This window comes from Amblyomma maculatum, chromosome 11 (assembly GCF_055883805.1).
Source record: "Amblyomma maculatum isolate TAMU_Amacu chromosome 11, ASM5588380v1, whole genome shotgun sequence".
NCBI lineage: Eukaryota > Metazoa > Arthropoda > Arachnida > Ixodida > Ixodidae > Amblyomma > Amblyomma maculatum.
This window is the reverse complement of record NC_139354.1, coordinates 32,953,676-32,970,073: the sequence shown is the minus strand read 5'-3', so window position 1 is coordinate 32,970,073 and position 16,398 is coordinate 32,953,676. Positions and strand designations below refer to the sequence as shown.

At 46.6% G+C, this 16,398-nt stretch overlaps 1 protein-coding gene across 1 annotated transcript; it reads right to left on the bottom strand.

Moving 5' to 3' along the window:
- Nucleotides 1–5,803: 5,803 nt before the first annotated feature.
- Nucleotides 5,804–15,953, bottom strand: LOC146173439 (transmembrane protein 229B-like). Its single transcript, XM_084583548.1, has 2 exons — nt 15,563–15,953; nt 5,804–6,953 (listed from the first exon to the last, which is right to left on the bottom strand). The coding sequence occupies exon 2, from the start codon at nt 6,924–6,926 to the stop codon at nt 6,360–6,362; it is 567 nt and encodes a 188-aa protein (XP_084439674.1). The 5' UTR covers nt 6,927–6,953; nt 15,563–15,953; the 3' UTR covers nt 5,804–6,359.
- Between the last annotated feature and the right edge of the window lie 445 nt (nt 15,954–16,398).

Below are 16,398 nucleotides of genomic sequence, written 5' to 3'. Positions count from 1 at the left end.
CTTCTATTTGCGCCAACATCTCATCAGTCTTGGGGGGCGGATGGGAGGTGTCCTTTGCCAGGCTCGTACGGCGCTTCGGCACGGGCTTACCATCAGTCGCTGTGTCCTTACCCCCAATAGGCCGGACATCATCGTTCACCACCGAGTCTTTTCTCTTAATCGTCTTCTTTTTACTACCTTTGGTCGGATCTGAAGTAGTCATTGAACTACTGGAACCCTTGGGGACAGCTTCAGCAGTGGAGCGTGACTTGTCCCCGCTGTTCTTCCTCGACTCACCGCGAGGCTTTGCTTTCGGTTGCTTCGCCCCTGGGCCTGATCGCCTTCGAGTAGATTGGCTGGAGTCGGGCGGTGGTCGTTCCTGAGTCTTTCGGGGTGGTACCACCGGGGAATTCATCAGTGTTGGCGAGGTTCGGCAATATTGCGTTGCACCTGGCGAATGAAAGTCTTCTTCTCTACTTCTTCTTCGCTTGTTCAGAAGCACTAAGCGAGTTTTAAAACTACAGCTTCTGACTTCTCCGCATTGCTCGGTTCGGTACAAACCTGGAATAAATGGGTTCGAGCAGTCCCAAATAAATGAAAACATTCTCAAAGAACTGCGCCGGCTTGTTTTGGAAACATCTGTTGCCAAAAATATTTTTAGAATGAGCAAATCAGTGAGGTGGCCTTCGTTATGCGAACTTGCGCCTATTACCCCCGAATATTTCTTCTGCTGGAAAAATGCGGGCGAGCTCTTGTGCAAGTCTTTATGAAATGAATAAAGTCGGGTAATTTTCGTCGCGCAATGTGATTTTCTGTAAATATGTATGAAGAACTGAAAAGTAAAAGAAGAAGATGGGTCGTGAGTAGCGCACCTCTCGAATGAAGGTTTCGCAAAACAGGTGATGGAAATCGTCCAGTACCACAAGAAAAAATTTGGGTGCAAAAATACTTTTCCCGGAGAAATCATCTGGTAACGGAGGGAGAGAGACAATGGATATTGTTCATACCTGGCAAATTGTAAATAAAAATATTGCAGTAACCTGTACGCGATGCCAAATGTTAAGAAGTTTTAATAAAAGTCCATGTATTTAGAGTGCAGTTCGGTAACTGTCGCATAATTAAGACGAAGCAAACATCGCCAGAAAAAAAAAAAAAGAAAATGCATTTTATCTGCAGAAGCCTCGAAGTTGACTATAACTAACTAGCAAAAAACTATATTTAACAAGCTGTATTTAACCATATGATATTTATATTATATTATAAATTATATTATATTATTTATTTAGCTATATTATATTTATCTATATTTAACTATATTTGACAAGCGAAACAGTACAAAGTGAGCGAAAAGGAATACCTGCGAACACACACCCCCCATATAGTCTAGCAGGTGTGTTAAGGCAGTGCTTGCAAATAGCTTCGCCCTGCTTTCATAAACGGTAGGGTTTCGGTTAATGGCCTATGCACTGCAGCATTGTGAAAGCACAGAAAGGATGCAGACACAGAAAGGTGGAAGCACAGCGCGCTTATTTCTGACTTTATTCATGCGAGGAAATAGTCGTTACCCTTTTCACACACAAGTCACATTTCTTTGTACAGTACAGCGAACCGAGACGTACCCATATCGTTTATGTAAATCCTGTTTTCAGTGCTTCCATCAAGACACACAGCTCTCTTAGCTTCAAATAATTCCAAGCATCAGTCGGACGGGATCCCGTCACGTGAATTTTCAATACCGAGCCTGTTTGGCCCGCTCTTTCTCAGCGCTGTTCTTCGGGTGGTTTCATTAGATCGGCGAACGTGTGGCTCACGTTTCACATTACAATATTCAGTCCTAAGGCTTCCCACTTTTCAGAAACTCGAAAAATACGGACTCGAAACGACCTCTACGCAGCAAAACCACAGCGATTTCTAGAACGCTATAGCGATGGCCTGGGTGAAAATGCCTCAAGTACGCCCGGTTCTACGTCACTTCCGGCAACCTGTAATGGCCGCCCTTTTTCTGCTTTCAGTTCCGAAAACGCCGATTTTAGAAACCAGATTCTTACCTACTCATATCAAAAGTGTCTCTCATATTTTGCTTTTAGCACTTTATCTTGATGTACTACAGGAAAATTGTTTTCATTAGCAGCTGAAATTTTCATTGCAGTTAGCCTTTATGGCCCCGCAATGCAGAAAATCCGATATATTCGGCGTTGGCTTCGGCGTTGTGACTGAAAGAGACGGGCATGACTATGGCATGCGACATGGCCGTGCACTGTTTCTTTGATGGTTTGTGTAACATAGCAAGACCACATGATATCAAAACGTCCAGGGATACATGCCAAATCTGGTTGTTTATTTGAGGCGGAATAAGAACGGGATCAACCTCCCTGGGCTCTTCGATTCCCAATCAGGCACGCCACTCTGAAGGCCATATATGCAGGCACGTTCAACGCCGTGGTTAAAGTGAGGATTTATGTCTATTTCATGGTGTCACCTAAACGACCGGTAACTGGACACTGTGGTAGCGTAGTTCATGTTAATAAGAATGTGCGAGCAGGAACTGCCTGTACGTGAAAGAAGAACCGCAGACGAGAGCCATACCAGGCAGCAAAAACCATCTACCCAATATTGGGCCTGTGTTGCCAATGTCCGGCCCTTCATAAGACCAGTGCATTACCAACACATTGCAATATTGGCCCCACTTTGGGCCCATAGTTTGCACTGTTTGGGAATTAATTGTGTATCGTGTCATACTCAGAAAGGCGCAGCTTAAGTGTCCTCCAAAAGCTTTTTTTTCTCTCTCTCTGCACTTTGCCACCTCCAAACCATCACAGGTGGCAGGTCGAATTTCGCAGCGACTCTTCCGTGCCCCAACCTTGGCAGGTGACAAGGTTGTACTCGACTGACACAACCGGCCTCTTGTATTTGTTTGATGACATGAAAGAATTCTACAAGAGGGCTAGTAGTAGCCCTCCACTGGGCTACTTCTGTGTGGGATATGATATGTGACCGCTGACTGCGGCCGCTAATGCAAAGGTGCAGATGGCAACATATGTACTTGTGCATTGGCGGCTAGAGGCCGCGGTAAGCTACGGGAGGTTTTAGGGGTGTGGCCGCGGTAAACAATACCAGAATCATATCTGCCATCGTAGTGAAAGAGTGCCTATGAAGGCTTATTTACTTCAGACGTCAGAGCAGTGCGTGAACAGGTACTGAGAACGATAAGGATGAAAACGTTCTGGGTGTACTGAAGTCCTACGGAGGATGATAGCTTTAACTAGACTCAAGAGCGTATATAACAGCTATATATGGGAAGTTTACGCATGCAGAATGTTATCATGTAAGAAACTGACACGTTATAAGCGTTGAAAAAAAATCGCTTTGTTAAGGGCATTCCGCGTGAGATCATTCCTGCTTTGCGCTCGCAGATTGCAGTAAGTAGTTTCAGAAATTAAGGACGCGGTTCCTGATAATAGTAAGAGTGCAGTATATGTTTTGTTGGTCATGTTGACTTATATTTAAAACTATTTCGTCTTACATGAAAAAAACAAAAGCGCTGGGTATATTTAATTATATTTCGAAGCACAAGGCTTGCTCAAATAGCGTCAATGAGTACGGAAACCGTCACTTGAGAACAATGGCGCAGTTATAAAATATACGGGACAGCTATATGTTTCTTTGTACTCCGTCGTGCGCTGAATAAAACGCACAAACTGCCATCACTCCATGTGCTTTACAAGCTTTTAATTCAAACTTATTCGCCAGCTCTACAGCCTTGGAATAGTGTTGATTCCAACTAATTAACTACACTAAAATAAATCAGAGCACTGCTTTGTAGACTTGTCTGATTCCTAACAAAGCTGCCCTACTGAAAAAATTGTATGAGGCAATAACTTTCCATTTTCTCACACAATCTCACTCAATTCACATAAGAAATCACATACAAGTCGCATATATTTGCGTAAGGTCTCATAGTTTCTTGTACATTATCACAATTATGTACGAAATTTTATGATAATGATGTGAGCCGTATGAGAGTCTATGCGATTAGATGAGATTTTATGAGGTTATTGCCCCGTAGAACTTTTGGTTTTTTCAGTAAGGTGATTCCATTAAATACTTCTAAAATTTCACTTGTTACTAACTTCTCGCTTTCAAGTGCATAACATACTGTGCAAAGAGCGCTCACATAGGTGATAGCTTCGTTTACGCTTCACCGAGGCAGCTGTTATTCTGTCGTCTCTTGTTTGTTTCTTCGCAAAAACAAATCGCCAAAGAAACCTAGAAAATACTTTCGAAATCAAAACTATACAGAGAGAGTTAACGGGGAGAGGAAATGGAAGGCATTTTGCTTTTCCACTCAATCCAATCTCGCATCCTGCCGCCGCTAGATGCGCCATCTGTCGCGACCGGAAATTTTCATCTCTGACTGAAAAGAGCTGAAGCCAGATAGCAAGCGTCGGATTGCGAATCGCATCAGCGTTTCTCGAGGAAATGAGCGATTTCAGCTCGACGTTCTGAGCACTAAACTGGGACGGAAACTCCTGATTGCTTTTCTCCAAGAGCCGAGCCGGCAAAATTGAGTGCCAATTCAATGGAAAAGCTTCTGCACTCATAGATGTGGACTTTCACGGCATAGATATTTTCTTTAAGAAATGGTGCCGCTCTATGTCTGGTAGTTTAGTTCATTCCAAGCCTGGTTGTTTATTAGTTTAACTCTTTCCTTGTCTCTCACTCTGTCTCTAATTCTTTGTTGATGCCTCTCTATCCCTCCCATCTTCCTCCTCCTCACTCAGGACGAAAACACTTCAGGCACTCATTCTTGGACAATAAAACGTTCGTATTGTGCTACCATTCATGCAACAAGCATCCAAACATTAAACTCAACTTTTCTATACCGACGTGCACCCTTTTGCCGAATCTCGCACAGTAAGTCAAAGGCTTCGAGGGCATTGCAGAGATCTGTATTGGAGAAATACGAAAGCATGAGCATTGGCTGCTCTTCAGTAGCTCCTAGAGCGTCATGATTTGCTTTTGAGTGTCGTTACTGGACACTAGTCATGGTCATGACTTTGATTGGCCTGCACAAGTCGGGGACTCTACATTCTTGCACATTAGATCTCCGAACTGACTGGCTCATGGCAAGTGAATATAACTCACGACTAAACTATAATGACTGTATAATATGAACATATAATATGAATATATAAGGTTGACATCAGAAAGACCAATGTATTTATGTATCCATACTTGTGAAAGCGCGATACGACATTTAATTTTTCGGAAGAGAAAGGTTAATTTCGATGCTTCATAAAATGCGACTTGTGCCAGAGGTCGCCGTAAGCAATTAGGCATGTCGTCATTTCTGTGCCTTCGTGTGTCCCTGCATACGTATTCTCCAGTTGTTCCTTTTTTATGTTTTGTTCTTGTTTTGTTGGTTGTTACTTAATTACATTTATATTTTACTGTAGAATAATAAAGGCGAGCATTAGTCCTTTTTTGTTCCGACTGTCTCATAAGAGACCTACTTAAAAACCTGAGCAGACGAGAGGACACTGCACTTCGAATGTGTCGTCTCAGTTCGTGTGATGGGGCTTCTCTTCTGTACGAAAAACATCCTTGGAGACATCAGTGATTATGATAAGGACCGTCGGATCAGCCGCAGTGAGCAGTCGAGAGTCAAGGTGCTTTCAAACTAAAAGAAAGAGTCGGCTACGCGAAATTCAACTGCACGAAGACAAAACGCGATAGGTTTCGTAACCAAACCGAACACCTTTGCTAGATGAACAAAACAAGTATTTGGCAGTATCGCAAGCGTACGACGAAAACATCAAGGCCATTTAGAGACAAATGAAACGCAGCGTTTATCATAAAGATGTGATTATCACTTGGCGTGAGAGCTACGTGTCTAAAGGTGTCCACAAATATCAAAAGGCTATGCAAGTTGCGTTTACGATCGCCCTAGAGTAAAGACAGTACCTTGTCACTGCACATGATTATTCGCATATTTCTTCTTTCTTAAGGTTGCTCCTAACATTCAATAACAATATTTGTCGCTGCTCTACCCACATTTATTTGCGTTCAGCTCATCGTTCACATAGCCTATAGCGAGTTCGCAAGTTTATTTCTGCTTTATGTCGCACTTCACACTGTCGGTCCAAATGGTGCCAGTGAAGCCGACAGAATCTTGCTGCTTAATTGTCGCTGCCTTCTCACCAGTCGTGACAGTGCCATCTAGTGTGGACAAGCTGTAGTAAACAAACCAGCCAACATAAAACACGGTCCCAAGGACAGCACATATTGACTCTGGCTTCCGAGCAAAGCCTAAATCACGTAACCTCGGTTGCATTCATATCTGCTTTAGTTCGGTGAGCCACTGCCTGCATGGCACCCGATCAGTCTCCCTTTAAAACGGGGACCACGTAGCCGTTCTTCAGAGGAAGAACAGGAGCCGCTTGTCCTAAACTTCCAGCAGATTCTACGTGATGCACCCACACGAGTTGTCTCACGTTAGGCACCATGAGCACTTCAAAGAGTACGCCGCATAGAAACCACAGCGGAGCGTACTCTAGGGTCACAAGTCCGGCAAAGTTGTACTGGAAGTCACTGTAGTCCCAGGGACACCATCCCATCGCCCTGAGCACAAATCCCGTGGTGAACTCCCAGACGTAGATCCACAAGGTGTGGGCCAGTGCCCTGGCGGGAAGCACAAAGCCCCGTGTATAGAGGAGGTCGTTGATCTTCTCCATGGCCATGCAGGAGACGGAGTAGATTACGAGGCTCCAAACGCTGCTGTGGCCTCGGAGTTCGAGGCTGCCGGAAGCCACAAAGTTCCAAGCGGCCGTGAACGTCACCTCGATGAGGTACCCGTGCAGCGCGTACAGGTACAGGCGGCAGGCCAAGGACAGCGGACGCCATGGGGTGCTCTTGCCAGAACCCGCCGGTCCTCCGGTAGGAGCCATCTCGTACTAACCTCCAGTTATGTTAACCTGAAAGAGCAAGTTGAAGACGCTTGTTTTATTAAGCCACATCCCCAGCCGAGTGAGGTGCACTGCGCAACTGTCTTATTTCAATGATCCACGCTTAGGTCAGTAGTTTGCCTAATTTCCCAATCAGTTTTGATTCTGTGAAACGGACAACTGTCATTCTCAGTGATTTCATTCTCAGGCCACTCCCTAGCCGAGACACTGAGGAAGTTTCGGACGCGGTTGTCACACGGGATGAGGCACAGGATACGTATCAAGACATTACCAAATATTACAAGGAGCTCAGAACTACCTCCACACGTCTCGCTCAGCCGAGAACAGGCTATACCACGTGGCGTCGCCTCCAAATTCGTTCGCGGCCAAACCCCTGGACTTATTCCAATATATTTCTGGCATCGTAAATCCGTTCTGCTATCTGTGCGACGAGCCTGCCACCTTAGACTACATAATCTGGGACTTCGCGGAGGATCCGCCTCCGGCAGATCTGGTCGCATCGCCCTCGCTTGAAAAACAGGAAGTTGTAGCTGTTTTCGCTATTAATCACCCGGACGTCCGGTTCCGGGCCATGGGAAGAGCGCAAGAGGTCGCCGACCGACTTCAACTGCCGGCCACCCGGAACGGCTGAGAAACTCCACTATTACCATCTCACTGACAAATAAAGTTCTCTCTCTCTCTCTCTCTCTCTCTCTCTCTCTCTCTCTCTCTCTCTCTCTACAACTACGTTCCCATTCCCTTGATAGCCAATCTTTCACACCACATTTTACGTGTTTAAGGCAGGCTCAGATATTACCGGTATCTGCCCTTCTGCGCATCCTAACTGAATAACTTTCCTCGTCCTAACGTTCGCTACTTAAGAGGTTTCGGTTGCTTGTAAACAGTTTCTAGAGAGAGAAAAAAAGAAAGAAACACTTTAATTAAGGACGCAGATTGAAAAATTAATCGTTCAACGTATCATGTGCCCAGTCAATCAAGGCACGCTGGTCTTCAGTCTGTGTCAACTATACAACCAGAAACTCCGGGAGGGGGCTGAAGTATATAAGCCGACCCGTACGACTTGGTATGATTGGTCTCGCGCCCAAACATTGCACCGCACTCGAAAGCTTCGTTAAAGCAAGACTACTGCGGAAAGTGAACGTTGCTGGAGAAGAAAAGAGTATATGTCCTTTGGGGAACGAAGACAGACGCTGCTTCTGGAGTCTCGACTGGCCATCTTCACTGACTATATAAATGTGATTTTCACTAAGCAGTTTTCGTTAAAGCCTCCAGCGGAAAATTAAATGAAGTTTGGTCGCGCCTGCTTGGCTACAGACCATTCTCATCGTCGTGCGCCGGGCAATAATTTACAAAGCAGAGCTGAGACTCCGTGGAATCTCCAAAGACGTCCTGTTGAAATCTGTGTAATATAAATAAGGGCGGTTAGCTGTTTTCACATTATTCCTAGGCACGGTATATTTTCGGGGAACACAACGCATATAAACGCAACGTCAAATGAAGTCAGGGACACAGACAGGCAACCACATACCTATCCCTAATCTTACCTTCGTTTTCTTCTTCGTGTTTACTTCAACGGGAATTCGGGACAGCTCCCAGCTAGCACTGATGCGTCTTGCAGTAAATGAAGCTTCAATAGCATATGTCGCGTTTTCTTCGTGCAACTAGTCGTAACAGCGGACTATAGATATCTTTAAAGCGCTCAGGTTCCAGGTATTACAAGCGTCCAGAGCAGCTGCGTCTTGACGCATGCCCTAAAAATACGCACCCACTAGCGTAAAAAAGCGCGTCGCGAGAGCTTCCCAGCAGCAGGTTTGCCTGCCGGGCTGTGAATGGGCCGTGGGGCCATTTTCGGCGGCTTGCCGCTATGGTACCATATTGCCGCTTGTCACGGGATGTGCATGGAGACCAATGAGAGACATCCGAGTTGGTCGCGTGAGAATCATCAGCTTGCTGCAGCCTCTTGTTACCTCCAGCAGCGCAGGCGATGGAACCGCACTCCCTCCCCAGAATTATGGACAACGACCGACTTGAGTCAGCCTCTTTAATGGAGATCGCTTTCACGTGCCTGGCGTGGCAGAGTTTTCCGCGAACCACTGCTATAGCCGTACTTTTCCCGGCGGTCATTGTGCCGTCGAGGTTTCGCGCGCGTTTTCCTGCCAGTGTGTCCGTACCTCAATATTTCATTCGAAGCCGTTTCGTGTTTAGTGAATGGACGTCTGAGGTGACGGTGAAAGTTTGGAGCCTATTCACGAGACAAAAACTTTATTTAAAAAAACGTACAGCTGTGATCATTATTTTTCTACGGCTTAACATAGAGCAGGGACTCTACGTTCTATTGTATAATACGTGTTTGTCGAAAAAGAAAACAAGAAAATTGTCCATTGTAGTGGTTTTCTCAACATGTTGTTCCCGCAACAGCCAAAGAGTCCACACGCGCGTACAGGTCGAGTGGCAATCGTATAGTCTCAAGGTGCACCGCACAGATCGAGAGATTCTCATATCGAACCTTCGCTAAAGCCGTGTATATTTTTTTTTTTTCATGCGTCACGAGGTAGTAAACTAAGTGAATTAGACCAATGTCCTTAACTCCTGGTAACTATAGATGTCTTGTTCCCCAAGCGCACCGTGTACCCTTGAACCAGATACAGATGGCGCGGGTATCCCAGGTCCGTTGTCAACAGCAGGATGATACACCACCATGACATCAAAAGGGTGATTCAGCATAAAGCCGTGGAGGAGGAGGAGGATGAGGAGGAATGCGAACAGGATATGAAGAAACAGAGAGTGTGGTCTCCTTCCAGGCAGAGAATTCCCCGCGCAATGACTGAAAGTATGAATTTCAAGGCGAGGAGAGAAATTGAATGTAGATGGTAGAGGAGCCATGCGCGATGTTCAATCCGGAATGCTCGGGTACGGAGAGTCACAGCGGTTGAAATGCCGACGACAAACTTCAGACATCTCTGCGACTTTAGCACAATGCTGACTGCAGTCAGTCTTCAGTCACTAAAAAGCCTAGTGTGCCATCTTTCATCAGCCCGTAGGGCCTTGAGAAGTTTTCGCCATCAGTCAGCATACCGATCTAACGATGGGCACAGTGAGAGTAAAACATTACTGATTAGAATAAATTTACGCTCACTGACTTACCAGTGCAAGCAAGCGGCCTCTTAACGCATGTATCCGAGATTTATCAACAACTTGTCGCTTTGGTCGGATATTGCTGGTTGTAGTCCACTCATCTACAGCTGTTGAAACACGTATTCCACACTCAATTTCATTGAAGAATACCTCGGTTGTAGTCCTTTTCATTCAATTTGACTGGCTGCCTCCTGGCATGTAGCAGAGCTAGGTCCACATATAATGCGTCACAGTTTCATCGAACTACTCACTGCGCTCAAGAGCTTCATCCTTCAAGCCATTTTTCTAAAACCTAGGACTGCGCATGCCCTAACTAAGCTTGAAGTCTCAGCGGTGACGAACACGGAAACGAAAGTCTCTTTCAATGTACAAACTGATGTCGGCAATAGTTTGAAAATAACACCGCACTCTATTCACCCCCGCAAACCTAGGGGGAGAACTCCTGTAGCAGCGAGCCTGCCTTATCGCCACATAAAAATCGATATAGATCTTACATCCTGTAAACAACGCGACCGTAAGCGGCCTGGACGGTTTAGTAACTCCAAGTCAACACTGAAACCATAGTGGTGACCTTGTGGTCGGCCCAAACATTGACCGTTGTTCACGTGCTCCTCATGTTGTTTAGCAAGTGTTTAACGCGAAAAAATCGCGTTATTATCTTAAGCATTTCTATTTAGGGCACTGAGTCGAGTGAGTAATCATAAATATGTGAAAGATATTGCAAGAGTGCATTGTGAGATGTCCGTGCATTAAATCGATCACCACGCCGTGACAGTGCAGCAGTTAGGGCCTTCGACTGCTGTGGCCAAGGATGCGGGATCAAATCCCGGCCGCGGCGGCCGCTTTTCGAAGGAGGCGAAAAGCAAGGAGCCCGTGTGCTGTGCGATGTCAGTGCACGCTACAGAACCCCAGGTGGTCGAAATTTCTGAAGCCCTCCACTTCGGAGCCTGAGACGCTTTGGGAAGTTCAACCCCATAAACCAAACCAAACCAACCCGCATAAAATGAATAACGGTTCGGCGAGCACATGATCCAGCAATGCACTCACGCGTCACGGCATGCTTGCTCCTGGAGCAGAATTTCCTTTTCCAAAAAACAGCGCATCTAATGCTCACAATCTAATAACTGATAACCGAGGCGAGGTATCCCTGAGCTTCCTCTATCTGTGTGATGAGTTTCAGATAATAACTGATAACCGAGGCGAGGTATCCCTGAGCTTCCTCTATCTGTGTGATGAGTTTCACATAATAACTGATAACCAAGGCGAGGTATCCCTGAGCTTCCTCTATCTGTGTGATGAGTTTCACATAATAACTTATAACCGAGGCGAGGTATCCCTGAGCTTCCTCTATCTGTGTGATGAGTTTCACATAATAACTGATAACCGAGGCGAGGTATCCCTGAGCTTCCTCTATCTGTGTGATGAGTTTCAGATAATAACTGATAACCGAGGCGAGGTATCCCTGAGCTTCCTCTATCTGTGTGATGAGTTTCACATAATAACTGATAACCGAGGCGAGGTATCCCTGAGCTTTCTCTATCTGTTTGATGAGTTTCACATAATAGCTGATAACCGAGGCGAGGTATACCTGAGCTTCCTTTATCTGTGTGATGAGTTTCGCATAATGACTGATAACCGAGGCGAGGTATCCCTGAGCTTCCTCTATCTGTTTGATGAGTTTCACATAATAGCTGATAACCGAGGCGAGGTATACCTGAGCTTCCTTTATCTGTGTGATGAGTTTCGCATAATGACTGATAACCGAGGCGAGGTATCCCTGAGCTTCCTTTATCTGTGTGATGAGTTTCACTCGACTTTTAATTAGCATTCACTGACTCTGAAAGGAATAAGCCGAAGCCGTAATCTCGGATATGAACGCCCTCTGGCTGCCCGAATGCCGTCGTATTGCGGCTCACGAACGATTGCATCGAGGAGCCTTCTTGTGCAGCCGAGATAATGTGACTTGGATGATAGAGACATGGACACGCCACTCGCTCTAAACAGAGCATAAGTCTATCACGTTCCAGGGTTGTCAATTCATCCCATTACATATCATCAGAATCTGCTTGTGTGGACAACGCAGACAACCTGTCGAAAGAGTGAAGCGCCCACAGGACAGCCTCGCGAATGCTGCACGACATAGGATAACAGTTGCTAACTGATTCCTCATCTCTTTCTGTGACCGATTTATATTTTCGAATTTGAATGCCCAGCTTCTTTACATAGCTCACAAAGTTTATCACGAAAAATAAAAGTTGTAGTAAGTTCAACGGCACTTGAGCTGGTTCGCGTCTATTGTATTCGTCGACTCGCACCAAGCGGCGTTTTAGTGCAAGATGAAATAGCAGAAAATTGTGTTCTCGTCATCTTCTAGCATTTCTTAGTTCACACCGGAGTACTTAATAGCATCCTAGTAAATCTTAATTAGCTCGTTCAAGCTTAAAGCATGGCGAAAGAGAGGAGACAAACAGACACGACCACTGAAAACCGGTCGGAATAAACAGCAAGGTTAGAACTTACCACCAAGTCCCAAGAAGCGACACAACCTTGCAATTTATTATAGATGTTATAAGGGTTACTATTTCCTAACGAAGCATCGTGGCCAACGTGCGCACGAGATTCAAGAAGCATTCATCACCAGAAGAAAAAAAAAAACGTTGTGCGATGGCGCCATTCATCACCGTTTCCATAGGAAATCGCATTTTTAGGTCGCCAAGTTTCCGACGCGCACTTTTCCGATAACTTTAGCTGTCTGATGTGCGCGTTGCGAATTTTGTTTCAGCTTGTTTACGCATGTTTTGATGTCGTTTTGCGATTGCATTAGTTTTGTGTTTCCCTTTCGCAGTTACCCAAAACAAGCGGACTGGGCACGCTCTTTTCAATGTCTCATGCCACGCTCTCGCATTTCTTTGTTTTTATTTTCATGGCGTGAAAACCTACGCATGTTTTGCGCTTCTTTAAAACAAAAACCACTACTTGATATTCAGCGCTTGTAATGACAGCTTCCTAGTGTGCAGTCCTTCGTTCTGTTTTAATTAGTTTCACTCGTACTAATTAGCATCTACTTAAGCTCCACCAAACGGCTGTACAGCAAAGAAATAGGCATTATAACTTTCCTCAGTCGTAACTCTGAATGTGGTGAGCAGATGTGTAGCGTGCCACACAGCCCCCAATACCAACGCCAAGCGCAAACTTAGTACCCTGCTAGACTTCATGTCGGAGTCTGGCGCCCTCAACCTCACCTAACCCACCCCCTTTCCCCCTAGGCCTCAGGTCATCCTCATGAATAAAGGTTTATGTATGTATGTTCCTCAGTCGTCCTTCGCGCTCAGGCGAATGCTGATCAGCAATTATCTCCTCGAGCAAAATGCACTCAGCCTTAGGGGATTCCCCTAAATACGACAGACTGAGTACTGGGCATTTGGCCATCGAATCCCAGCTTTTAATGCAGTGCGGGGCTGGCATTCCCCCATCATCCAGAGTATGCGCTTATACCCGCCGCACCGAACACGTTTGCATGCTCCTCCGCTCGTTCGTGACGTCACCGTGCGGGCGTTGCGTCACGGGTGATTGTTTGCGGAAAGTCATCAGGCTCCGCGGCAGCGAGAGGGTTTCGAGGAAAAAGCCTCGCGATGCGCCTGAAGCGAAAGCGCGATGAAAGATTTTGTGCGGGTCCTTTTGAAGCTCCGGCTCGTGAGATTGCTGCGAGTCGCTTTTCCTATGGCGCTCCAGGTAAACCTCCACTCCCACGCATTTTAACTTATATTTCTCTTTGTTATCCGTAAGTTTTGTATTCGGCTTGCCCACATAGCCCCGCCGGGGTGGTGCAGTAGTAAGACGCCCGACTACTGTGCCGGAGTACCCGGGTTCAATCCCGACCACGGCGGCTGCGTTTCTATGGAGGCGAAACGAAGATGCCTCCGTGTGCTGTGCGATGTCAGTGCACGTTAAGCTACAGAGCCAGTAGCAGGCCCGTGCATTTTCTTTTCCTTCTTCCTACAGCCACAACAACAACAACAATGCCTCATACTGTCGTTAGCAAATGTGCCCGCGTTTTGGGTGCGTGCCTTATATGGGCATATGCAATCACCATTGAATCAATTCTTAATCAATAGCAGTCGAAAGATCACCAGGTGATCGAAATTACTCCACAACCCTCCACTACGGCTCCCCTTTCTCTTTTTTCGCTTTCACTCCCACCTTCCTCCCTTCCCTTACGGCGCGGTTGAGGTGTCCACGAAAGCAAGTGTCACAGATACTGCGCCTTTCCCTTCCTGTGAACCGATTATCAATTATTGCCCGCACAGATCTCTCAAATATGCTTACATTTAAAAACGCAACTGTATACTTCTTTTGTCTTTACATCATCACCGCGTCACGCAAATTCGGTCGGTGTGTTGTGCATATATGAATATGCATGTATGCATACATATATCAAGAGTATCAAATTACCCCCACCGGCGTGGCGCTGTAGTTACGGCGCTCGACAACTGTTCCCAAGGACGCGGGATCGAATCCTGGCCTCGGCGGCAGCTTTTCGATGGAGGCGAAATGCAAGGCGCCCGTGTGCTGTGCGATGTCAGAGCACGTTAAAGAACCCCAGGTGGTCGGAATTTCCGCAGTCCTCCACTACGGCGTCTCTCATAGCCTGAGTTGCTTTGAGACGCTAAACCCCACAAACCAAACCGTATCAAATTACATTCTTGTACATGACCTCAGCCACGTCGAAGCAATTTTTTTTTTTCCTAGTTAGGCAAACGGTGTTGCACGATAATAAGAACGCATCTGCAAAGAAATATGTGAGGCAGTGTCAACCTTCGTGTTGTCTTTCTTCGTGGTTTTCGCCACTCTCGTGTCACAATGTAATCCATGTTCATCTTGAAGAGATATTCACACGGTGCATGCAGCATGCGTTAGCAAGCTTGACAGTGCTGAAGCGGCAATTCAAAGAAATCTAAGCGAACTTCCAGCGAAATTCAGCCGCCATGTGTTGCCCTTGCTGGTCTCCCTATATGAATACGTGCATGTAGACAGACCTGCCCGCCGATATAGGCCTGGAAAGCATACGCTTAAAAGGCTACGCCGGCATCAAGCACTTCCACAAACTGCATACACAGCTTGGCTCGTGAAAACGGCAGAAATGCATAAGCTTGGATAAGTTAGCCCCTAACTGCAGCAACCCGAAGAGACAAGAAAAAGAGCAAGGACGCAAGAGCGCTGCGTGCACTGAATTACAGATCTCCGGTGACGCCAAAGTTTGAAAAGCATAAAACTTAGAAATGCTTGCCTGCTCAGTGGAAAACGTGACGTGAATAAACGTTCCGACTGCTGTCTGAGCAATGGCATGATGGCCTCATTTGTATTAAGTCTACATGTACTGTAAGTATACATCTCCTTTACGTACTCCTGGAGACTGCGTAAACAAAATATGTCGCAGTCAGCGTATACGAGCTATCTTCGCTGTCGTAGCCTACACATCTCACCTTGCTGTTTTACACGAAGTGGCATAATCCGAGCGCACTGTCCAGGCGCGGCGACCACGTCGGAGAGCGCGGCCTTGTACGTCACATCAGCACAGGCCAGCACTGCAGAGGCACACGCAAGCGCGAGCGCGCGCGCGCATGTACACGCAACGAGTGGGGCGGCCGAGTCGTTGTCGTCACCCCATATCATCGGACGGGGGGTCCCCTTCCTGCTGCTATGTCGGCCCGCTCCGGCGCGAAGGACCGGCGCTGCAGGCCCACCCAGAGATCACTGCGTTCGACCGCGCGTGCACACCGCCCAGTTCGATCAAACTAATACAGCCAATTTCTTTTTTTGTTCCTTTCTCTTTCCGCGCTGTGCGCCGGTGTGTGTCCGGGAGCCATGCGTAATGCATATCTAGCGCCGCAGGGGACCTCCTCCTCCTCATCTCTCTCCTCCTTCCTGCGTATGCGATTGTTGTCCCCGATGCAGTCTACGCGCCATCCAAGCTAGAGGGGGTCGCAGCCTTGGAACGCAGCTCACGTCTTTCGTCCGCTCCCGTTTCGCTGGTGGGAGACGCGACGCCGGCGATACGCAGAACGCTGACGTCGAAAGCGACGGCGCTGTACTGCGACTTAGAAAGCGCAAGACAGGGCAATGAACAGACTGTTTTTCGTGCATATTTAGAATTTAAAACAGCAGTTAATATGCCTTTTTGCTAACTTACTATACGCTTCCTCAATTCATGAATTGCATTGTTATATCTTTCAAAAGGCTATGTTTTATTGCGAAAACAATACTACGTCAGGCGGTTGCTGCGTACCGTGTCCGGGTCCGAATTTAGATAGAAGAACGC

Coding starts and splice junctions, on each gene's coding strand:
- LOC146173439 (XM_084583548.1), bottom strand. CDS start 6,926: ATGGCTCCTACCGGAGGACCGGCGGGTTCTGGCAAGAGCACCCCATGG.